The sequence below is a fragment of the Protomyctophum bolini genome (genome assembly GCF_963924005.1).
Source record: "Protomyctophum bolini genome assembly, chromosome: 21".
In the NCBI taxonomy this organism is placed as follows: Eukaryota; Metazoa; Chordata; class Actinopteri; order Myctophiformes; family Myctophidae; genus Protomyctophum; species Protomyctophum bolini.
This window is the reverse complement of record NC_137882.1, coordinates 8,922,526-8,949,268: the sequence shown is the minus strand read 5'-3', so window position 1 is coordinate 8,949,268 and position 26,743 is coordinate 8,922,526. Positions and strand designations below refer to the sequence as shown.

Genomic DNA, 26,743 nt, shown 5'->3' with positions numbered 1-26,743 from the left:
TTGTTTTGGGGAATAATTAGCTAATTATGCTAATGTACTATTGTAGGCCTACATGTTTATATACTTTTATAACGTACTTTTTATGCCATAGCATTTGTGTGTGTGTGTAATTATAAGTGTGAATCAAACTTAATTGTATACATATACCATCTACAGTGAACTGCACAAAATCCTACTCTGCATATAATGGGAGTTAATGGAGAAACAATGATCGTCCCAAAAAAGTATTAAAGCTCAAAGTACTTATATGGACCCAAAAACAAAATGGTAGCCAAGAGATTTTGCCACCAAAAATGTCTCTCACTTCTGGTCTGGCCCATGGACTATTGTCAATTCTGTTGAAATGTCAGCTTGTAACGTTCACATACTTTACAGTATGTGGATTAGCCAGTGCACGTACACAGCAGTCAATAAACACACACACAGTCTTACCAACCAATACCATTTTCACACAATCTCTAATGAGATATATATGAACACAAGCAGGCAAGATTTAACGATTCACGTTGATTGACATGGGAGAAAATAAGTGAGCATTAGGGGAAGGAGGGTGGCAGTGGAAGACAAAGGAAAATAAATACACTGCGTAGCCTCAAGACTATATTGCTGTTCACCGCTGACGACTAATGCCTAGACTATGGCTTCACCCATGCAGAGAGGGGGAGGGAGTTGAAGATGGATGCAGGAGGTGATGGTAAGCACCAAGGACAGCAGAAACCTTTTAGAAACCAAAGGTTTCTGCTGTCCTTGGTGCTTCATCTGTTGGAGTAGTTTAAACAGACAGAATACAGGATAGGTAGGCACTAGGGACATCTAAGCACCTTGGTGTAAAATTGACTATTTTGTCCAAAATGTCAAAACTATTTATATTTGAAAAATGGTCTTAAGTAATGTAAAGTATACTACATGATGTGAACATGCATGGTATTGGTATCAGACTTAATTATATCCTTCAACTTTTTGTTAATGCCCCAAAATGACTGGAATCACTGGATATACAGATTTTGTAGCAATTTGTAGCAATTAGAAATAGTAGACCTTAATTGTAGAAATGTTTAAGCATGCTCTAATCCCATATACTTTACATGACTTAAAAACATAGCCAATTTAACACTGAGGTGTACACTCTGCCTTGGTGCCCACAGCTGTCCTGTATACCGTTTAAACTACTCCAACAGCTGAAGTGAGTCTATGTGCTAATGAGGGTCATGCATTGGCACTGACGTCATGAGACAAAATGAAAACATGGGCTCAGTATCAGACCTCCTCAACCCAATGTCTCTGAATACTCAGAGGACCCAGCGTAGCAACGATGGAGAGGAATGGTGGTTTTGTGTGTTCTTCTGAATGTGACTGGAGAAGAACAATATAGGCTACTGTACATCCTACCTCTATTTGTGGGTACGAGAATGAAATGTGTAATTAACGTGTTCTTCATCACACTTTTTGGACTTTTAATGCAATTAGATTTTATATGTGGCACTGCCGTCATTCGTCCTCTGCCAGTATAAACTAGACGAACACGCCCCCTCTGTCTAGCGTATCTCTCACACTGACACATTCACATGTCCTCTCCCCTCAGCCCACTCGTTCACTGAGGGTCTCGCTCCCCCCGAGGGTCTAGCTCCGACCCCCCCCCCCCCCCCCCCCCGAACCACAACCACTACCATCCCAAGGAAGGGTTTAGCTTTAATTGCTCGACTGAATGACAGAAGGAGGGAAGGCTAGGTGCTGCTGAGGGCTCAGAGTGAGACAGGTGTGACCGTGCACAGAATGCATTACTTATGAATGCCTGTAGTGATGAAATATTGACTATGTTTCTAAGAGTGCTTATCTGTGGCAAAAAGCAATGTCCTTCCATTTGGGTAAAATTGTAATTTTGTGGCTGTAATTTGCTCTTTTTATCTGCCTCTGCATCCAAGGTGAATGAAAATTAATCTGTTCCCTCGGGAAGTATGGGCAGGCTCCCACTTGCTTCCAGTAAAGAGGGAAGAGGACTCTTTAAGTCTGATTCATCTGCTTTCTCATTAACTCTAAGATTATTTCTTTGTGATGCTAATTCTTAATAAGAGATTATAGATTAATCAAAAAAAGGATCAAAATGAAGTACTCATGCTTTAAAATACAATTAATAGAAGTTGATGGAAGTTTGGTTTGTGTAGTTACCTTGCCATGATGTGACTCAAATATTGGGAACATATTTTCAGTTGCTCCCGTAACTAATATTCTATAATAATAATAATAATAATATCACTACTGCAGGTCGCATTTACTATTAAATCGTACATCAGTCAGTCAGTCAGTGTATCACTCAAAATCCCCATACATGGTGCCCAGGTCTCGTGACATCATCAGTGATGGAGATCCCTGATGTCATAGTAAGCTCATATATGGAGATCCCTGATGTCATCAATATTGGCCAGCAAATCTACATCTGACCTCAAACCACAAACCCTTTGATCTCCATATATGGATATATATATATCAGAACCTGTTCTGACTTCCATCATTGAGATGGGTAGCCTTATAGAACTACGGTACACCTTAATAATAATGTTTCAAAGACATAAAGTCATGCAGTCATTTGTGAGTTTATGAACACAACAATTGACGGTGGAACTGTCTGCAGTGGAAGCTTGGGCACTAAATTGGTCAGGGACAGGTGGCCATTCAAACTCTAGACGGGCCTGTCCCAAAGCACCCCCTTCGAATGTGATCAACCAATTATCACCAGTACGTAGGTTACATATCAAGACGATCTTATCGACCTACTGCATGTAGTCTGGGAGCCTACTGGCTGCGACTAGGAAACACAGAAGTGACTGCGCTGCTCTGTGCTTGCGGTTATGTTTAGGTTGAGGTGGGTTGTTGTTCTCAGTAGGCTCCCAGCATGTGCAGTATTCCTGTAAGATCGTCTTGATAAGTAACCTACTGGTTATTATCGGTAGATTTTCACTCGAAACGGCTACCCCAAAGTTATTAGTGTAGCTGCGCCCAGCAGCCGAGTTCTCAACAGGCCCGAAGATTAAGGCCCGGCCCTACCTGGGCCCTCATCAAACCCTGTACACTCAAGATACTGCCCCCGCTGCCACCCTTAGATCTCTACAGTATATACGGAGCTGACCTGTTCTGACATATGTTGATCTGACCTCATCAAACTCTGTAGACTCAAGACACGCTCTATATATGCACCAGTACAGAATTCATTCCATATGTTGATCTGACCCCCAATGCAAAAGCACCAGCTTTAAAAAAATAATAATAAGATAAATTGATAAAAAAAAAGAGATTCACGAATAAAAAATAAGGTTAAAAGTGCAGGCAAGACACATTCTAACCTTTTGTTGAAAAACTGGAAAGACATTAAAAATGTCATTCGCAATGTCAAGCGTCTAATCTACAGTGAAGTCCAATTGCTCCGTGTTTGGGGGAGGGAAGCTGGGCAGGGATAATTGTCACTGCACCTAATCCTACAGGCGCCTGTCAGCAGGGATTATTTAGCGGGAAGCGCAGTAGGGCAAATGTTCTCTACACTCCTCACTGGTGGCAGGTGAGTCAGTAAGATTCAATAGGGGAGAGGGGAGAAATCAATTGGCATAATGACTAAATATAGTCAATTAGGGAGAAAAGGGTCAAAAGAAAAGAGGACAATAATATGTAACATAAACACGTATCCCCTTAATAAAAAACATATTCACGACACAAAAAACATAAAATAGACAAAATAAATGAAACATTACAGCGAAGAAGAAATAGAAGAAGACATCTCAATGCAAGGCAGCATGTTTATTCATGCAGTATGATTCATGGGGTTCCTCTGAGACTTGTTATCTTGGTTTAGAACAAATTGAGCTCTGGCAGTGCAGAGCCCTTTACACACTTTTCAATCTCATTTACACACTGCAATCGATACTGCTAACTAGCTATAGCTCATTACAAATGCAAAATCACAAAACTTTCAGCCCTCGTTTAGGTGTTTGTCATTGAGCCCTGAGTCGAAGAGCATGGTTTGTTAATTAATCAGGGGACATGACACCTCGCAGGGGACACAAATGAGTGTGGGCTCAGCTCCACACGCTGTATTTCATTGGTTGATTGTAGGAAGGGATGTTTAAGCTTTTCTGTATTGCATGAAGAGATTTGCAACATTATCAGAGGCTGTCCGCCATGATTAATCAACTGCCGAGGAAAATGCACTGGAACAGCCAATTAAGAGTCCGGTCACCTTTCCACAATTATACTACTTCTGCACTGGCCAATCAATGGACAAAACAATCCGTAGCCATCTGTAGCATAGCCAAGATTAGTTAATTATGCAAAAGCTCTATCTATTGGTAGCTTTTGATGAATGAGCTCTCATGCAGCTCTTTAAATGTGTTTTCCTTTTTGGCTTATCTGTTATTGTCTCTGCCAGACCTGTTTTGCAATTTGCACCCTGTCTCCCTGTCTGTCTGAGCTAATCTCCAGCACCGTTGTAGCAATCTGTGCACACACTCTCCCTGGATGCCAGGGGTACAGGCTTTAGTTCCGACATACTATTGATTCGAAACCTAAATCCCTAACCTAACCATAACCACAAGCACGGGAGCAGCGCATGTCGCACCATCGCATTTTTGCATCGCATCGCATGCGCTTCAGACCTTTGGTGTGTCGGATCTTCGTGCACCCCCCGGATGCCAGACCAGAACCCCTGCCCTAATTTTCTTCAGATCTGCCTGTTATATCTTATGAACAAAATGCCTCAAATCGTGAATTGTCCGATTGTCGTGAAACTTTGCATGCACATGCCACTCTTTTCACATTGTGCTGTTACAGAGCCACTAGGAGGCAGATTATTGCTATACAATGTTTTTTATATTACTCCTACAAGACTGATCTGTCTGATTTTTCATATTCCATCCTGATTGGAGAACTGCTCGTCCTATAACCTACAATATAATAACCAATAACCTACCAGTACGGTAGTACCTGACCTGGCATAGACCTGTGCTCTAAGGAACATTTTGGTTTCAAGTTTGTTTGTAGCAACTAGCAAGTATCGTAGCAGATTTTACAACACCCCCCCCTCCAAGAGAAGTTTGAAATGAGCTATTTTTCACATAATTCAAAATCTGATTTCAGAGGTGAAAGGTCAAATTGGCAAAGTTGTTAAGGGGACGGGGGGCGAAGACGACGACAACGGCTTGAGATCTATTAGTGATTGTAAGACTTCAGTAACCGATCGAGGGCTTACATCTATTGAGACGCAATTTAGAAACATAGCATCCATTGGGTCACTTGGGCACAGAAAAACAACCATACTTTCCACCTCACCTCGGAGTGACATTTGCAGCCCCTCACCTCTGTACAAAGTGCTTGAACTTTCTGTTGTAGCCAACGTGTCCAAAATCACACCAACCGCAGCAAGGCGCCTTTGTTTTTAATGGTCCCCCATTAGTAAGTCGGCAAAACCGGTTTCACCCATTGGCTCGAGTTGCACGTCACTGCCCCCGCTCGTGATGCTAATTGTCCAAAAGAAAAAGTCCACGCTACGTGCCATCAGACTCCCAACACATATTATGTGTTGGGAGTCTGATTCCATGAAAATGTAATACATTGCCAATACTTCAAGCGGTCCCTATAGTAGATGCATGAGGCTTTTCCCGTATTTCAGTCACATCTCTCTCGCTCTCTCTCTCTTGCAGATACTTTGCAGGTTAAACAGTGTGTAGGCAGGTTAGGGGGCCGAGGCTGCAGTCATTAATCCAGACGGGAAGAACGTGGCCTTACCTCTTGACATTCCATCTGCTGCTGCTCCTCTAGTTAAGTTCCATCTCCATTCTCCACCCGTTTCCACTCCCCAGTGTCTCAGAACGCTAATTCCATTATGAAGTGGAAGTGTTGAGCCGCGAGGGGGCTGAGCCTTTTATAGCCTATTTGTCTTTCCATTAATCAGAGTGAGCAGGGGTGTTTATTATTATTTTGCTGTGGTGTTGCCATAGTAGCAGTCAGCTGTTTTCTGTTATTGCCGCTACCATTAACCACTTAATCCCTCGTCGTACGACAAACAGTGGAAATAGCCGTTCTACATGCTCCCAACATGTCGCATGGTGATGCGTTGAGTTTGTGGGGTCTGTGTAACAGTGGCTTCTCTCTAGGAATCCAATTTTTCTCCTCCTCCATGTGTCTTCTTCCAATCTTCAGCCACCCCATAGTCTTAATTTTTCTTTCTCCCTTCTGCTTTCTTAACGCCTACACACTGTTTTCACTGCTTTAGGCTTTATCATTATACGACATTATTTCCTTTTTTCACTTTCGATTCAATCACCTCTTCACCCTGCTCATGTCGCTCTTGCTCTCTTTCATACTCAGCTTCCTTTTTGATCTAAACCTCCCTCCTCTCTTTACACGTCGCCCCGAAGGCCAACTGTCTCTCTAATCCACTATTTCCCCATGATATCGCTGAACACACATAGCGAAAGAGACAAGGTCTGTGTGAGAATGTACATACTGACAAGCAGCTTATGAATGTTCTATATAACTTTATTCACAACACAAGTATAGCATATGCCTGCTATTTTCAGTTTTTCCACCCCTGCCTGAAGTTTTAAGAACACAAATTCCCACCCACAGCTGAGTCAGCATCCTCAGATCTTGTTGCAAGCACACAGCAGGCAGCTCTAAATCACAAGAGAGCATCATCGATAAGCTGACATGAAAGTACAAAACAAACAATTGAAATGCCTCCAATGGGTACATCACAGTCTCACATTTGAAATGAAAAGACGCTCTCGTGATATTGAGCACAGTGCCTTTACAAAATACATGACAATCTTCAAAATGATTCAAGTCTCATCAGGGACTTGGTTGACATTTTTCCCCTGCACAATGCAAATTAACAGCATGGTATTGTGACTTGTGCATGCATTGGTAACTAAACATGATGGGGGCTGGTTGGCAGTAGCAGGCTAGGCAGCCTTAGGGTAGTATTGTCTCCCAGCCTCAGATCCGAGGCCTATTCATCCTTCTCAAATCTCCATCTCAGCTACTTTTGAACTACCGGTAGTTCAATTTTGTGTCAGAACCAAGTGGGAAACATATTTTTTTGAGGGGTGCTAGCCCCTCCTATATTCAGCTATAGAGGGTATGCGCATGCATAAAGTGAATGGCAAATCGAGTGGCAAAGAGAGTGACAAAGAGTTTAACATTGTTTAACGTTGTTTAATGCAATCATATTGGACTTTTCTGTTTGGATGAAGGGGCTGTCGATGCCAGAAAGTCGTTCCATGTCACGCGCATACCCTAGTCTATAGTGTAGATTCTTGTCCTAACACAAACATTAAATGCCATTGACAATGAATGGAGAATTTACATCATATGTAGACGAACAAATCGGCTATTTTGTCCTAACACAAAGGACTGATATCATTGACAATATCATCATAGATCATGAAGATGTATGATGATAACAGCACCCCTCATTTTTATTTTATTTTGAGTCGTTATGCCAACTCCCAAATTCCCTACACATTTCTGTGTAGTGTTGACATTGTTTCCCCTCACCTGCCACTGATGAGTACCCCACCGGGAGGACGTATAGCACATTGCGTTACTGTACAATATGCTGGTGCAGTGCATAGAATTATAATATACTGTATCTAGAGGGCGGACTGCCCTTCATTTCAATGAAAGCTGCTCACAAGTGCATTAAGCACCCGGTAGTACCTCTACTGCCTGGTTTGACTCCAATATTGGAGCCAATAGAGTAGGCGTACTAGCATTTCAGACGATAGAAGCATGCTCTGTAGCGTCCCAAATGCGGAAGTCCTGCAATACCAGATTTAGCCACCAGGCTTCTGAGGCTTCAATGATTCTCCGCGATTCTGGGGGCTTGGTGCAGTGTCTGTCACCGATTGTGCTCCCCTGCTTGGCTTCCCTCCTGCGAACACTGCCAGTTGTGTTTGTATGGCCGCTTAACCAATCCAGACAGAAACTTCAAACCTGCATTCTATCTACAGGTAATGGCGAACAACAGGGAGGAGAACAGAAAGCATTGAACAGTAGAACCATTTAACTTAGCAGTGCACATATATCACGTCTACAAATAAGTCCACACACTGTTACATCAATAAAACAAATTTGAATATAAACATTTTGAGTAGTTATGCCATTCGGAAGGTGCCCTCTTTAAAAAAATCACTTGAATGAGTCTTGTTTCAGAATGAATCGAAGTAACATTTGTTCGTCGGCGGCATTTATTGCACATCCCGTTATGAGATAATTTGCATGCTTCATGTTGGCACCATGCTATGTCTTCATATGGTCTGAAACAGGTACCTACAGTATGTGTGTCCCTGACATGGCCACCATGTTGTTCTATGTGTGAAGCAAATGTGCTACAGGCGCAGAGGAAAGAAATGCATTTCCATATCGGCTTCAAGGCACTCCCTCTGTCCATCAGCAGCTGAGGATCTTAATGAAGGCCCGTCTGAACTCGATGTTGAAGGTGGTGTAGATGACGGGGTTAAGGGCGCTGTTCACGTAACCCAGCCAAGTGAAGGCGCCGTAGAGTTCTGGGGGTATGTAGCACGTCTTGCAGTGGGTGTTCAGGATGTGTGTCACGAAGAATGGCAGCCAGCAGATGAGAAACACCCCTGGAGCGTCCAGAGATAGAGGCGAATGGTATGGAGAAGGGTAGGCGAATGGTGCAGAGGACAACACGGTGGGAATTAGAAATGAGGCAAAAATTGAAGGATGGTTAAAAAAGCAAATGTGAGCGTGAGTGTGTCCGTGGGCACGCGTGTGTTCCAAAAGAGGAACACAGTTTGAGAGTGGAGAGTGGAGGGGAGAGGAAAATGGAGAAAGAAAAACACATGAGTCACACTAATGAAATACTTGCATGCTTTTTCTATATCTACCTTCCTTTTTTTCTCTGTACATTGTTAATAGGGTGTATCATATACTTTATGTTCATGTAGCAGGCCCGGCTCCTCTGGGGTGCCAGAGGGGTCCTGGCACCTTCAGTTGCAAGTTCTGCCCCATCAGTTTAAGTCGTTGTTTCACTATATAGAAATGATGTGTGCCTCCACGCCATAAATCAATATCCAACTCCCGTTCCCTGCCGGTGCTAACCTTTGAAGAATCGCAGCGTCGCAATTTTAACTGTAATGTTAATGTAATGAAAATCCACTGAAAATAGTCCCATCGTTTGTGTTTGAATCCACCACCGTGGCGATGCGAAACATAAACGAGGAACAGATCAAGCAGGAAGCGGCCGACACACAATGCATTGAGCCTCGGTTTCCCAGAAGCCTAATAAGGCCTATTCATTTGGATTTGGATTTTCGATGATGAGGTGACCACCGCTCCGGTGGTGAGGTGACCACCGAAGCGGTGGTTTGGATGTCGCCAATGTTGTGGTTGGATGAGCGGTGGTGAGTGAAAACAGAGAGAAGGGCTGGGGAGAGCGGTGGTTTGCTCTTCACAGTCATGTCATGTCATGTTGTAGTTGCGGTGGTCACCTCACCACCGAAAATCCAGACTATGAAAGAGCCTTTAGGAATCGAGCGTCAGTGTTTTTTTCGGTCACGCGATCCAAACGTGTGACGTGTCACGGATGTCCGACGGAAACCCTGTAACTCTTAAAATTACGATGAATTAAACATATAAAACAAAAGGCGGGTTTAGCATGTTTCGCAGGGAAAGACGATGGGAAAAAAGACGGGTTTAGCATGTTCCGCAGTCAAACTGGTTAATTTACTTATATTGACAATTTAATAGGCCTATAAGTATGATTTTGCGGTGCCTCAATCGACTTGAGTGAGCGCAATTACGTCACCTAACCACAAAAGCAGCTAGGCAGTGGTTCAGGGTTGGATTTGAGGTTGATTTGCCAGAGCCATGTAAAGCGAGACTCGTGACAACAGAAGTCCAAAATGCTCGATAATCACGTGATTCATGTAGGCCTCAGATAGTTACAGTAAACTTGCAGACAGACTGCTGCGTTTTCTCATCGTTTTCAGGCATCGACATGGCTGATAACTGAAGCATGTGAGAAGCAGTGTCAGGGCCTTCCTCGTCTAGAGACTCCTCACCCCTGAATATGTTAAAGAAAGCATGGCATTTCAGTTTGTTTCCCCTCTGCCAATGCAGAGATGTGCAGCAAGGGATATAAGCATGTAATGACATTGTGGTGAGGGTGGCGGTTGATTTTAAGCAGTCACACATGGCCCGAGGCCAACTAATTACACTCAGAGCTACACCTGTATAGTGACTGTGATTAAATCGATGCACAAGAGAATAGATCAGCAATCCCCACGCACAGTCGCACACTCAAATGAGATGTCATAACAATATTTCCATCTGCTCATAGCTTTTGCCATCTTTTCTCAATCACATTCTCTTTGAAATGCATTGGCCAGATGTCCTGCTGTGGCCAGGTTTATTGCGTGCGCAATAAAGGAGGCTTTTTTGGTGGGTTTCAAGCATTAGGCTTTGGCTGGGCATTCTCCCCATGCAGCCTATATGGTGTGATCAATCTGGGAACCCATTCGGTTAAAAAAAATATTTTACCAGCTTGTGGAGCAAGCTGGTCTATATTCAGTTGCTGTGCTAATATCTGACAACATTGTCAGCGGTCTATCTAAATGGTAAATAAATGGTGCTATTATATAGCGCTTTAACCCATTTTGGCCTGACGTCGCAATGTAATAATAATTTATTCTTCTGTTTTCTACATACACACACATTCCACATTATATTATAACCATATAAAATTAAAAGTTAAATGCTGCAATTTGTAAAAAGAATTGCAAAATATGACTCTAAACGTAGTTGAAGTCAGAAGTGGGACCCATAAAATGTCCCTGGGACTCATCTAAAAGACCATCCCTGCATCCCGGGGCTCATTACATTGAAAACCTATTTACATCACTGATTTAATACTGCAGTTTTTATTCAAAGTCGGTTTATTAGTGTCAGTTACATGTTGGATTGTTCTTGCCTGCAATAGTGCATGTATATCGCTTCTTTGTCCGCTATTCTTTTATTTTCCCTTGCTTTAGTTTGCGTTCATTTAAATGCTTGAGTGTAGAAAGTAGCGTGTGTCTGTGTCTACTACTGTAAGTTAGCAATGGTAAATAAATTAGTGACTGTTTTACATTTGGTGACTTACTAGCAAATTCTTCATTTAATTCTTGAGGTTTCTTTTTTGGTAAAATGTAACAGTCAAGACAGTACTTTTCAAGGGTTTTAGCTTGGCACAAGCTGCATTATATTATTAATTAGACAAATCAGCCATCTGCACAGTGCACACACACTCGGGAGAACGTGTCTGTCATGACAGGGTGTTTCCATCTGCTCTGGCTTGTACCATCTTGCCCTATCTACAACAAATGTGAGTGTTTGTACTTTGTACCATGCCCCTGTGTGTCAAACCCCATCAGAGCCACTGAGGTGGTGTGTGGCAGGAAATTTGCCACAGCCATCATCACAGACAACCTGGTGGACACGGCTTGTGACCAGCTGCTGATGTGTTCTAAGTAAGCATATGGCAGTGCAGTAACGGGTGCATTAGAAAAAAATATTTAAAAAGACAGAATATAATATACAAAATGTGAATAGTTCTGCATGCTTCTTTTCTCAGCACATTGCAATAGACACTCACCGAGCACAATGGCCAACATCTGAGTCGCCTTTTTCTCACGCGTGTATAAGCTCCTGAACCGTGGTTGTTGGATGGAATGGAGCAGAGGTAGGGGCCGGATGGCCGTGTGTGTGCGTCCGTTGGACACCTCCTTCACCTCACAGCACCTCCTCCTCAGCGGAGGCTGCTCCTCCTGTTTGACCCCCTCTCCTTCTTCCTCGCCCTCTCTCTCCTGGTCAAAGTCAGTGCGGCCACAGGTGGCAAAGCTGCAGTAGTTCTGCATGTCCACTTTGGGAAGAAGGGTGTTTTCCACAGGGCCTGTCCGTGGGCGTTTCCGCCTCAGGCATCCTGGCAACAGTTTGGGCTTGGGAGGCTCGGAGGGCTCCGAACTCTCCTGTTTGGTACAAATGACACAGCAAAGCTACTTAGGATAATAGTAGCACAGCCTGAGAACTGCAGTTCGAGAGCCCACAGCATTCTATTAAGTTAACACACAACTGAGACAACTCAATTTATTTGTATATAGCCCTTGGTCACTGTTACAATCTCAAAGGACTTCACAGGCCCGCATTTAACAATGGAAACAAAACAAGTCCTTGTCCTTCAACAAATAGCTCTCAGGAGAAGACCCCCTTCAGGGGCAGACAGGCATGCAATATAGGATAGTGTGCAATATCCAAATGCAAAACAATATCCATGCTGGTAAAGTGGTAGTAAAAGTAACAAATATTACACAATAAATACTGTAAATCACTGAGGACTATTAAGGGAGAATACGTTTCACAAGATAATTGCCATAAAATAGAGGCTATGACACTAGTTGTAACAATATGTGTTTGTGCATGCGCTCGCGCATGCACGCGCACACACACACACACACACACACACACACACACACACACACACACCTACCACTTGAATCCTGGTTGGTGATAGGCCACTCTTGACTTTGGGGGTCTCCTATGTGACATCAGAGGGTTAGTTTTTTAGTTTCCTATACATACCAATAACAGTCTAAGTCCACACTAATTTTTCTAAGGGGTCAGGACAGCTAGGACTTTTCGGGGAGGGGTCAGAATACATTTTTGACTTTTCATCAATTAAAAACAATTCCAACATGTCATAAATAAAGTAATAAATACATAAATAAACAAACAAACACCAAGCGACACGTTGTGAGCTGGTAGATGTGCTATTTTCACTAGTTTGTGTCCCGGGCCAAACGTCTAATTTCTCTTTTGGTTCTTGGAGCTAAAAAGTTTGGTTTTGGAACCACTGGCACACAGTGAGAAAAAGTGCATTTGTAACTCCAATGGTGCTCTCTGGGCCCGAACGCCTCCATGCAGGCAGCTTGTGTGAATGAATCCCAAAACAAATATCAGCTACAACAATTACTTTGCTATTACTGTGATAAAGCCAAACACAAATGTCAGAATTCCGTAAACTCTCATGCACTTCTCAGCAAATTCTGAATACTAGATACAAAAAAAAGCTTACCACTAGCTTTCTAATGTGTTCATAATGGTGTCTACAATCACATATAAATTTGTTCCAACCTAACTCCCTTGGGAAACTTTGTGACAGCTGCTGAAAGTTATAGTAGACGCCTTTATGAACACATTTGTGAAGAAAGCTAGTGGTAAGCTTTTTTTTTTTTTCAGATCACATTTCGCTCATTTTCTCTAACTATATTTTCAACGGATCTTCAGATGTTCTATAGCCTACATTTTAAAACAGTGAAATGGGACAATGACTACTTTTGATGGCAATACTTTTATACTTTTTACTCTACTTTTGAACTTTACTTGTATAGAATATTTTGACATTGATCTTCTACTCTCTGGGCCTAAATATCCTTATGGGCTTTTTACCTTTCAAGGTGGGAACCCATTTTGGGGTGCTTGTTGCCTTGTGTCGTGAGTCGTATAGTCTGCTGTGTCTCAGGGGATCTCTACCACTACACTGTATCCATACTTAGTATGAATTTAAAATATGAGAAAATACATTTTCCATCACTGGTAGCCTCTACCTCTTGATTCTTCACCTCCACTGTCGAACGAAGCTCTTCAGCGATCATGCCTCTGTGTAATGGAAGGGTCTGTGGGAGTGGATAGATAGATGCAACGACAACAGAGGAATCAGGGCAGGCTTCAAGCTCCACCTCAGCTTTCACCACTGCAGTGATCAAACTCACTAACGGTACAAATGAAACCAAATCAATTTGGCTCCTAACTCATCATCATCACCTTTATTTATACTCGGAAATACAGTTGAGGGCAAGCCCTCATTTTATCAAACATTATAAATCAAATTACAAAGGAACTTATGCAGAACAACCAGAAAAATACATCAATTGAAGCAGGAGTAATCACGGTGAAAAATGTTCTGGAGCATTAATTTGAACTGACAGAAGGCTGGCAGGGAGCTCAGTTTTAAGGAGTTTTGAAGTTCATTCCACGAGGTTGGGCCATTGACAGAAAAAGCTGTCTTGCCCAACTCTGTCTGAGCCTGAGGAACCTTGAGCCTTAAAAAATCACTAGAGCGTGTCTGATAGGTGCTATTGTTCAATTCAAATATTAATCATTTAGCTGGCCTCAAGAAGCCCTGAGGCCATGTTGAGAAGAACCAGTGTGTAGGTAGCTTACAGCAGCTGAGTTTGACCAGATGAAGAGCCTTGGCTCGAAACGTCGTCAATAAAAGTTATCTTTTGGAGCATACGAGTGTGCGGGTTCCCTTCTCTTTTCATAGCTTACAGCAGCAACACATTTGTTTGGACTGCACACTGCAGGCTCTGAATATTGAAACATTTAGCAGCCTCATACTCACATCTTTTTCTTGTCTCTCACAAGCTGGCTGAGCTGGCTCTCACAGGCAATCACATCCGATTTGTGAGCTTGTAAATCTGCTATTTTCGGCATTCGACACCGTCGTACGACGGAGTGTTAAACCTGGTTTTGTAACTGTAAGTGGTCTCACCGCAAAGGTTGGGACTGGCTGGACTTTCCCGCTGGCCTGGCGATAGTTGATCCTCTTCCGTCTCATCCTGAGGAAGATGTAGATACGTATGTACACCAGCAAAGTGACGACGAACGGCAGGTAGAAGGACACCACCGATGAATAGATCACAAAGTCAGGGTTGGAGATGGAGCACACAGTGGGATCATCTGAGAAAGGGGGAGGGAGGTATACCACAATGTCAAAATCTCACATGGAAAACAGTCCTTGGCAACTATAGACTTTAGGGACTTTTGGGACGTGTATGTGCGGGTTCGCTTTTGGAATCATGTTTTTTTTTTTGCTGTGCCTCTGCTCCATTACGCAGCTGTGTGTGTGTGTGTGTGTGTGTGTGTGTCAACATGGACACCCCCACACCCTAAAGTGGCCAGTAGAGTACAGTACAGTACAGTACAGCGTAAAGTGGCACAGACTACACTACAGTACGAGCCCTGGGCACATTCGTTCGCTAACTCTGTCATTTCTCCACCGTTTCGGACACGGGGAGGCTCGCCGGTACCTTGACCGTGTTCATGGGCGTCTGGATGTTTCAAAGACTTGTAAGACTTTTTCAAAAAAGAATTACAGTACAGTACAGAGCACAGTACAGTAACTATAACAATACATGTATAGTTGCACCGCTCACTTCACACAGGTGTGATCATTCTACTATGATGAACAGGCTCAGGGAATGGGTGGGTGTCACAGCGAGTGCCCTTGACTGGTTTAAGTCAATTATCTCACAGGTGATTGATTGTTGCAGTGGGCCCTTGTACTGTATGTCTAAGTCTGCCCCCTTTCCTGAGGGAATATGCCAGTGTTTATCTGCTATACGGTCTGGTTGGCAATGGCAAGTAACTTTCTCCAACGAAACGAGTCTGAAACCAAGGTGCTCATTGTGGCCTCGGTTGCTTCTAAGGTGGCTGGTTGCATTGGGTCCTTCAAAACTAATGTGCGCTCCGACCTCAGGAACCTTAGGGTCAATTTTGATCAGGCCATGCACCTCAACAACACGCACAACAAGTTGGTGACCCGCTTTATCCACCTCAAAAATATTGCAAAGCTCAGGTCGATTGTCTCACATATACTCAGGTAGAAATGATTATCCATGCCTTCGTTTTCGCCAGGGTTTTCACATGCCTCAATAAAACTTCCATTAGACCACCGCAATTAATTCTAAATGCTGCTGCATTATTAACTAGGACGAGCATTAGGCCTAGGTGTCACATTACTCCAGTTCTGGCTGAAATAATGTAAAGCACTGGAGCTCACTTACAGACCTCTGCATGGCCAGGCACCTGAATATGACCGACTAAAATGATGTATGTATGTGCTCAGCAGGACTGTAAAGTCAGCTGACCAGGGTTTATTGGTCATTCCTCAGACCAGGTTTTATTACCAAAGGTAACAGACAGAACCTTTCAGGTCCTGAGAGCTGCAGTGTCTGGGGCTAGGATTTAAGAACCACTTAAAAACACTACTGTTTCAACAAGCCTCTGGGGAATGTCCATGAGCGTCTCCTCGATGTATGAAATGTGCCTGCTGTTTTCTTTCCTTATTGTAAAGTTTTATATTTACTATTTAATATAGGGCTGTATTTTGCGTGTCTTAAGTACCAGGTCTTATTACTTAACTTAAGACCTGGAGGCGTGATCAATGCCATTTGGCTATTCTGAGTGGCCAACGAGCATTGACCACGCCTCCAGGTCTTAAGTTAAGTAATAAGACCTGGTACTTAAGACACGCAAAATACAGCCCTATAGGGTGCAATGTGCAAGGCTAGCTAAGTACCCTTCAAATCGTGGTGAGTACTTGATGAACTGACAAGTCGCCTGCCAATTTTTCTAAAACTTCCAGCTATTGATAATTTACAACAGTGATTGATCATTAGTTTAAGCGGGTTCAAAAATGACAAGATTTTTCCCCTTGTGTGTACATTTGAACTAATCAATCAAAAATTGTCTTGTGAGGATGTCTCAAATGGTTTGAATTTTGTGAGAAAGATTTAGATGGAGAATAGGCAAGACACAACTATTTGCATACAGGTACATTACATCAAGTACATTATTCAAGTACAACAAGTACATTATTTCGTCTTACAGGTGACCTTGTCACAAAAATATGACTGCTAACGTTTCTGCCAGCAATTTATGTGCACTTCATTTTGAGTGGTATCTAGTAGCTGACGGAAGCCTGTCTCTCGAAATGATGTGTTTGACGCAGTGACTGATTGTATTACATTGACAACGATAAAATGAAGATAGATGACTTGTAGAGATAGATTATTTGTTATTAGAAATGTACTGTGGTGTCAGGCGGCATGCCTCAGGGCATGCTTATATTTGTAAATGTTCTATTGTTGTGTTGTTTGCCTATCGGAGTGCATTGGAGGGAATTATATAATGTGATAAATATAATTGGTTCATGTTCATGTAATCATTTATTTTATGGGCTGACACCATGATTGAAAGGAGTATTCATGTGAGCATGTATTTATAACCACCCCCAACAAATGAAATGGCATGCTTATTGAGCCCACAATTTGTTACAGTATTTACTATTTACATCCCTTGACATAATTTCCCTTAAAGATACAATGATACAAATATACTATATGTATAATCCCTCTCAATCGTCATCCACTAGAAGTGTGTGGCAGTGTCTGTATCCTCATAATTCCGTGCATCAACCTTTTGGCAGTATGCACAAAAGAATATTGGTTCTTGAGCAGTTCTTGAGCAGTTCTTTGGGGTGTTTGGGGCGCTATAGAGCATAGCAGTGGGTGTGATTTTCTGGACCCACTGAAAAATCGGCCATTTATTTTTCCCATAGAGATTTACACAAATATTTATATCAATTATTTTAAGCCTACAATCAAGCCATCAAGGATCCTGATAAGTCATGACCATAAAACCTTTGATTCTGTGATAAAATTTAAATGCTAAACAATGCTAAACAATGTTAATATATATGTTAATATATCATATCATTATTTTTTTCACAGAATCAAAGGTTTTATGGTCACGATTTCTCAGGATCCTGGATGGCTTGATTCTAGGCTTAGAATAATTTATATAAATAGTTTTCAGTGGGTCCAGAAAACCACGCCCTTCAACCCTTTTCATATCAAGGTCCATTATTTTTTCAGCATTTGAGCCACGGACCACCATTTGATGACATTTAGACTTGCTGGCCTCAAACTAACAAATGTTGTTATCGTTGGATAGGATTCCATTCTCCATTTATGTAGACTTCTTGTGAATAGAAAGTAATGCATGTTTTAACAATGATTTACCGGGTAGAGTTACGGGTCCGTTTGGTTTCATTTTACTCAAAAGTTAAAGAACTAATAAGGGTCCATTTGGTTACAAACTCTCCATCATTTAGCTGGGGACCACCTGGAACCACCTCAAGGACCACTGGTGGTCCCCGGGCCTGCTACTGTAAAAGAACCCGTTAAGCCCCTGGCCTGTACATGGCTCTCTTCAGCTCTAGTTTCCCCTACGATTACAGGCTAAAGAAACTATTTTAGTGCATATTAGCACCATTTCTGTTTAGATTAGGTGTGTGCTGGTTGGTGTTGTTGAAGAGGGGCAAATTGTGAAAGTTGTGTTTACAAACTGCAAGTGACAAATTGTACTTAGTTATACAGTACCTTTTAATTCCCGTTTTGTGCACTAGCATTACAAACGGTCAGAGCTAGCCAATGCCCTTGTCTCACTACCTTACGGGTCAATTACACTTCAGATGTTGGTTGTACTGTGTTACTTTGTTGCTGTGCAGTGTGCGCCACTGGTCCCCTGACCTGTGGTGTTGAAGCCAAACAGCAGGGGGCAGGATACAGCAAACGCCAGGACCCACACTGTGGCAATCATTAAAGTCACCCTCTTCCTGGAGCTCTGGGTAGTGTTGTACAGGACAGGCATCACCACTGCTGTGTACCTGTGTACACACACACACACACACACACACACACACACACACACACACACACACACACACACACACACACATACATACGGGGGGAGGGAGAGAGAGAGAGAGAGAGAGAGGACATACACATTAGCATTAAAACAATACTGACAAAGGGCTTGTGGAAGACATCTAAATTAAGCAAAGTAACTGCTGACATCATTGAAAAGGAGTATTAAATAATTAGAGAAAGAGAGAGAGAGACCAAGAGAGAGACAGAAACACGCACGCATGCCATGCACACAGTCACACAGTCACACACACACACACACACACACACACACACACACACACAGATAATTAAATTGTTAAAAGAGGAGTGTAATTGGGATGTTAGATAAATGGAAATAATCAGCAAAGTAGCAGCTGGTTTGCCTTTTTCAACAACCATGTGTATGACACATTTATAATGAGCCTGAGGGCAAAGGGTTCAGAACATGTAGCCATGATGTTATAGACGTGAACTATTGAATTACTCTTAAAGACAACCCCTGCACTCATCCGTGTCACGACAAGACAAATATCGCAGTCAAATCCTGGTCTAACTCTGTGACCGTACATTGCCCGAGGACTCGACGCTTATTCCTATGATGATTACCATAAGCAACATGTATTGATCACATGCATCACGGGGGCCTCCAAGGATTGATTCATTTGTCTTCTCTGTCTTACATGGAAGCACAGATTTGCTATGAATGGAAATATCTGTTCAAAGGATATTTCTAACCATCGCCAAAACCATTGTGCATGGTACCATCCTATAGTATTGCCATTGTTTTCTGTATTTAAATTGAATAGTGTGACATAGTGTATATTAAATATTGTTATTGTATTTGTATTACGTTGTTTCACAATGACTATGGATAGAGAGGCATGGCTATTTTTGTTGAATTTCTGTGGAGACACAATAAAGTGAACTGTGGTCCGTGAACTCTGCAGCAAAAGGAAGAATAAGGGCCGATTCATACTTCTATTTTACCGCTGTTTCAGCGCTGTAGTGCCGAAATGATTTCGGCTCGTCAGAAATTTTCAGTAGCACCGTCAAAATTACGTAAAATTGTAGGCTCTACAGCGCCGAACCGACTTTTATTCGGCTCTAAAATAGGAGTATGAATCGGCCCTTAGTCTACACACCGTTTTGAAAGCTCCCCAAAAACGTTATTTACCAAGGCGGGGTAAAAAAAACACAATGTTCTGTCCTCTGTGGCCTTCGTCAGGTATATTGAATAGCAACGCAGAGGTATAAATGGGCAGACACAAATCAATGACCGTGAAATAATGTCATCATTGTTACTGTAATGAAAAACAGCACACACACATCACATACATACGTGCACGTCTGCACGTGCACACACACACACACACACACACACACACACACACACACAAACACTTGCGCGACACACACACACACACACACACACACACACACACACACACACACACACACACACACACACACACACTGTGTGTAATATACAGTATACTGTCTTGTTTGCATTACTGCATTAATTCTCTTAATTTCTCTGAAGGTTTTAGAGGTCATGATGCCTGCTCAGAGACCCTGGGGAGACGTATTAAATATTAAATGAGTAGATACTGGATGTACTGCATAGTAGTATCAAGATTAAACATGCTAACTAATGCACAGCACCCGGCATTACTAATATGCCAGTGGACAGTGGAGTACAGTTATACAGTATGCCATATAGTCACGCAATGTATACACCAGGGGTGCCCACACTTTTCTGACTTGAGAGCTACTTTCAAAATGACCTCAACAAGATCTACCCACCTAAAGAATTATTAAACCATTGCTGAAAATAGTTTAAATATGTACCTGAGGTGGCTTTGGAATAGCAGAGCTGGTGTTAAATAATTATAGACCATTGTACTTGGAATGGAAAATAGAGGGAGAGAAATGGAATACCGGTAGGTAGGGTTTTTTGTATTCAATTTGTAAAGCTACCGACCTTTGTGCACAGCAACACTCTTGAAGACAAAAGATTGCATTGTGGGTTTGAGCTGAAAGGCCCTTTTTGATATCTATCAATCAAGTCACCTTAATTCAAGTGGTAGATGCCAAAAATATCTATATCTATTCTTTATATTTCAATTAAATATATATTAAATATTCTTTAGGGGCATGTCATGTGATCTACCTGCACAGCCTTTGTGATCTACTGGTAGATCTACCTTTTGGGCACCCCTGGTATACACCCTATGCCACATGTTCTCTCCATGTCTCTCTGATTCAGAATCCAGACCTAGACAATTTCACAAGCAGACACCTGTCAAGATTGAAAACTTAACACAGCGGAAGAGAAATGGCCTTGACACATGACAACTTCATACAGGGGACACAAGCACTGGAAATGTCATGGGAGAATGGTATAAATATGGTATAACTAGAGGGACTCAGACAGCCAAGAGATAATTACTTATTAATTCCTTTGCCTATACATATGTAATGAAGAGGGTACTGGAATCAGTCTAGTTTGTTTGTTTGTATGTTACTAATACCTTGTGATGGTACTTTTCCCCTGTTTATTAATGTAGTTGAGATTGCTTTTCAGCATTGAAGTTGCTTCACCAGAAGTTATTTAATGTGCGTTTAACTTGCCAATCCCCTCCAGCAGCTCCCCAAAGAACCGGTGACTCAAATTGAGTCGCCGGTTCTTTGGGGAGCTGCTGGAGGGGATTGGCTGGGCAAGGGACCAGCTGCTTCTGCTTATTGGGATGAGGAAATTGGTCTGCACCATGTTCAGGGGTTTATTACATTTATTACATCGCATTAAAGCCCTTTTCAAAGCCTCCCTCAAAATCCACCTTTTCAGACTTGCATTCCCCGCCTAATTCTAATCCCCCTATCTGCCTTTTAATTTTTTATTTATTCTTTGTTTGTTTTTAACCTTTTAACAAATTTTCTCTTAATGAAGTTGTTTCTTTCTTCCTACCAAGAAAAGCTCTATATAAATTGGATGTATTTTTATTATTATTTATTAGTTTGAAATGATTCGTTTTTTGACGTTTTTATTTTGTGATGTGTCAGTTGCATTGTAATTTAATTACTGTATAGTTAATATTAGTGTTGTATTGGTTTGTAGTTATTGTTTCTTAAATGCTATCTCTTAGTGTATTCCCCTTTGTGTAACTTAAGAGTGGACTGTATGGACTATATGTTAGGTAGTGCTATATGCAGTTGAGTTCTGTTTAGTTTGTATAAGTTGCACCTCATTTGTTTTGGGCCTGACTTTTTGTTATTTGTCATTTTGATCATCAGGAAAAGGAACATTTTATTTAAACAAATCCACATGTTTACGTGTCTCTCCAACTCGGTGCCAAACCAACTCGGCCCCTAGACATACCTTGATTCGATTGTCATTTAGCTGCTTGAAGACATATATGATTAACATTTGGGTCCAAGAACAGATGGTCGGATATTTATGAATTAGTCACTATTTCATAGATATCCGACCATCACTAGGCTGCCCTGACTAGCAAAAAATAACACCACAACTGATGTGTGGATTTTTATTTGGTGGAGGCTGTTCCAATTCTGACAAACAACATCAGACTTTCACACACAAAACACACACACACACACACACACACACACACACACACACACACACACACACACACACACACACACACACACACGCAGAATATATACCCACTCACCTGTCAATGCTAATGGCGCACAGGTTGAGGATACTAGCGGTACACATCATCACATCCAGCGTGACAAATATGTTACAGTAGAGCCGACTGAAGAGCCAGGCACCACCAACTACCTGGACAGGAGGATATACAGACGCATCAAACCACACACACAGAACTCCTCTCTCTCTCTCTTTGAACCAACACACCAGCACATACAGAGGGATCACTTGCATGCACGTGTGCCAAAAGACTGTGCCACCTGCCACCTGCCCTCTTTATATTCCACACTCCCTTGAGTCCCCTTACTTGTCTCACACACACACACACACACACACACACACACACACACCTGAGTGGCAGGGTCTGTGTGAGATTGGCTTGGGTTTGGTGCGGGAAATTGGACCTTTGTCTTGTTCAACTGGCATTCAGTGTGGGTGAACAGTGTGTGACTGTGTGCGTGTGTGCGTGCATGAGTGTGTGTATGCACATACACACAGTCAAAGAATATCTCTGGTGTATTTGCAATTCTGTACCATTGGTTCAACAAAAAAACGTTTGTTACAGACACAGACAGTAGGCTGACAGGAAACGGGAGAGAGATGGGGGGATGACATGCAGTAAAGGCCGTGTCGGGCTCGGGAGTCGTACTCGAACCCGCGGCACACTGCGACTGGATTACCAGTCGGGTGCCCAGATGGTTACGCCACCGCCTGGGCCTGTTCTTAACTTCTTAACTAAGTTTCAATTCATTTTGCAAGTCACACTGTCCTAAAAGTGTCTTGAATAGTGAGTAGTCCGTAGAAGACTGGAATACCAATAATGTTGTAAATTGACTGTCTGGCTCAAATTAAAACAAATGTAACGAACTGACTTGCAGTTGGCTGCACGTTGTCAACACTTTTTGGCCAAATCAATTATTTCATGTAAATTAACAGTTTGACTTCGGAACACGCTAATCCCGTCTTTTTTCCCATTGTCTTTCAAACACAAACGATGGGACTATTTCAGGTGGTTTTCATGAATTGGAGTTACAATTAATTTGTGACACCGTGATTCTTCAAAGTTAGTGTAAACACCGGCAGGGAACGGGAGTTATATTGATTTATAACACAGTAAAGGTCCCTGCACACTGGACGCGTTTTTCTGAAAACGCGTCCAGTAGTGTGTGTTAATAATTATAAGTCTGTCAGTATGTCTACAGCAGTTAGTCAGTAGGCCTACCATGAATCAGGGGCTGTTTTACGCCACACTTTTGATAAAAGAACAGGTGATAACTGTTATCAGTTCTAGGGCTGGTATGGTCACCAACACCAATCCGTGCAAGTTATATTGCCAGGAACCGAGGCCAAAGCAGTTTACGACAATTTAACGTGGTCTAATATGGATTCAAATGCAGTTAATGCACATAATATGAAGTGACATCAACATGCACTGATGTCATGTCAAATGCACATACTGTATATCAGATTGGACAAAATTACATTATACTAATTTTAGAAAAGTTACAGTGTCACTTTAATGTGTCACATTGTGGACCCAAGCCTACTGAGAAACTTTGAGAAAGCAGGCCGTGAAGCCCTCACCTCCAAGTAGACAGCCCAAGGCATGACCAGCGAGGCCACCAGGAGGTCAGCCACAGCCAGGCTGACCACCAGGTAGTTGGTGGTGGTTTGTAGGGAGCGCTCCCTCAGCACAGCCAGACACACCAACACATTCCCAAAGATGATGGCCAGGATGAGTAGGGAGTACAGCATGGCGTAGTAGTTCCGCTCCCTGTCCTCCTGACTCCCAGCTTCCTCCAGGCTCCCGTTCCCTTCATCTCCTGCGAGGCGGTCGGATTCATTCCAGAGTCGCTCAGCGCTGCTAAAAATCGCCATGTGGACGTCCCGCTGACATGGGAGATGAGACCTGTCAGAGAGGAGCAGAGAAGGATCTTTGTCTTCCCATCATAACCCCTTTCCCCCAAACAAACATTACTGCGTGTACTAACATAATAGGACAATCCCTTCCTCATCTCTTGCCTTACCTCTCTTCGTACACAAACACATAATAATAATAATAATAACTAGAACTGCACTCTGTCGAGTGCCTACTGTACATGCGCGTTGCACACAAGTAGGCCCTAGTGCACACTGCACAAGCAGAGCGCGCAAGTACTGTCGACCGCTACGAACTTTCAAATCTCAGCCTCTCTGTGAAATATTGGTTTCATAGAGGCATTAACTTGAATCCACCCGACACTGAAACATATTGGTTAGCTAACAGGTAACGTATACGTATATGTAATTCGTAAGTTGAAAAGTAGTATACTGTGGTCACTTGGGTTGTTTTATGCGTATGCCGTGGTATTGATTTTGAGAGTGACATAATGAAGATATGTATCAATGGCGGGATATAACTGGCTTTCGATGGTGACATAATAAAGGTAGGTTTCAGATTACATACATGTTTTTACCTTTGATCCACCCGGCACTGAAACATATTGGATAGCTAACAGGTAACGTATGTATATGTGTAGAAAAGAGTCATCCTAGTGAGCAACAACAACCCTCCCTCTGGCCTATTCCATGTGGACCCACCCACCTCACGTGCTGTCACTCTCTCTCAATCAGTAATCACACCTGCTCTCTCTCACTCCTCAAGCAGTGGCCAGCTATATATACTGCCTTTCCATGCAGTCATTGTTTGGCAGCAGCAGCATCAGCAGCAACAACTCTACCTGAGAGCCCTCTGTCCTGGAGCCTCGGGCCTTGGTGTGTCACTGAAGTGAGTTCAGTTTGTTCATGATGATTTGTAATTTTGTATGTTGCATTTTATTGGTTATTTGTGAAATGTAATCTTAATCTGTTTTCCGAGAAACTGTAGAGAATGTGTGTAATGCGCAGTGCACTTAGTCACTTTAGAATCCCTTGAAATGCATTAAATCAGTAACTTATATTGGATAATATTGAATGTTTGTATTTCCAATGTTTGTGTACTCCTAATATGTAGTGGTAGGCCTACCCACCCCCCTTTGAGTAGTATGTGGATCGGCTCTTGGAGAAACTCCCACATGAACAAATTAGCCGCTTCAAGCGCCATATGTATAGAACCCAGATAGAGGCCTCTTACAACCTTGCACACCTTTCTGAGTGGCTGCAAATGGTGTCCCGTTGCCAACCTCGAAGTGACTGCCCAGGCTTAAACCCCCCTCGACCACAGAGACCACACGTACCTAATCATTCCACGACCATATTCCATGGAGCTGACTGCACTGGTGAGCATTTTGAAACTCAAATGCCCCCTGTGTCCCCTTAGTGCCTATTGTGGATCCACAAACCACCATATAAACCAGTGAAAATTCCAAAGTCCTAAACAAGCAGTAGTCACAGACTGGATTAAAGTGAACAGAAGAAGCCGGATGTCCCCAGTATTGCACACCCTGAACCCGTGAGCCTGAATTCGTTCTTCATGGGGCGGCGGGACCCCTCTCTGCCTTTGCTCTCACCAAGCTCAGACCTCAGCCGCCGGCACAATGCCCATGTCCACCCAGTTTCCCTGCCTGAAATTCCTAAGGACCCCCAAATCACGCTTCCTAGTATGACTCTTCGGAGTTGCAAATCCTTGCAGTATTTGGGGGCGGCTGTAGAAAAGACCCACCCACCTCACGTGCTGTCACTCCCTCTCAATCAGTAATCACACCTGCTCTCACTCACTCCTCAAGCAGTGGCCAGCTATATATACTGCCTGAGTGCCTGTCCAGTGTCCATGCAGTCATTGTTTGGCAGCAGCAGCAACAACTCTACCTGAGAGCCCTCTGTCCTGGAGCCTCAGGCCTTGGTTATGTGTCACTGAAGTGAGTTCAGTTTGTTCATGATGATTTGTAATTTTGTATGTTGCATTTTATTGGTTATTTGTGAAATGTAATCCTAATCTGTTTTCCGAGAAACTGTAGAGAATGTGTGTAATGTGCAGTGCACTTAGTCACTTTAGTATCCCTTGAAATGCAATAAATCTGTAACTTAATAACTTATATTAGATAATATTGAATGTTTGTATTTCCCATGTTTGTGTACTCCTAATATATGTAGTGGTAGGCCTACCCAACCCATCTAAAAACCATAACTGTGAAGCCTCACCACCTCCTTGCTCAATCAAATGCTTATCTGTGCAAAGGAAAATAAAGGCTTAAACGGAACTCTCCTTGTCTGTATATTCTGACCGATGTTACTGTACCATGGTGATGTGACTAGCCCATGAGCCAGTCTAATACCAGAACCGATGTCGTGTTTGTCTGAGTCAAACTCAGCTAGATTGACAAAATTACTTCTGCTTGTTAGGTAGGAGGAAAACCAGGACAGGGCCATACCAGACAAACTTATCCAGTACTCCAGTTAAAATTGAATGATCAATCGTGTAAAATGCAGCCGTTAGATCAAGAAGTAAGAGAACGGATACATTTCTCTTGTCAGCAGACACCCTGAAATCATTAATTACTTTTACCAGTGT

General features: G+C 42.6%; 1 protein-coding gene across 1 annotated transcript; it reads right to left on the bottom strand.

The window, feature by feature from the left end:
* Positions 1-6,628: 6,628 nt before the first annotated feature.
* Positions 6,629-24,132, bottom strand: drd3 (dopamine receptor D3; the record flags this gene model as incomplete). The annotated part of the gene is made up of 7 exons (XM_080793482.1): positions 6,629-8,633; positions 11,645-12,017; positions 12,536-12,583; positions 14,585-14,787; positions 18,423-18,559; positions 22,274-22,386; positions 23,839-24,132. 7 exons carry the CDS (start codon positions 24,130-24,132, stop codon positions 8,437-8,439), a joined length of 1,365 nt encoding a protein of 454 aa, XP_080649608.1. The 3' UTR covers positions 6,629-8,436.
* Positions 24,133-26,743: the final 2,611 nt, after the last annotated feature.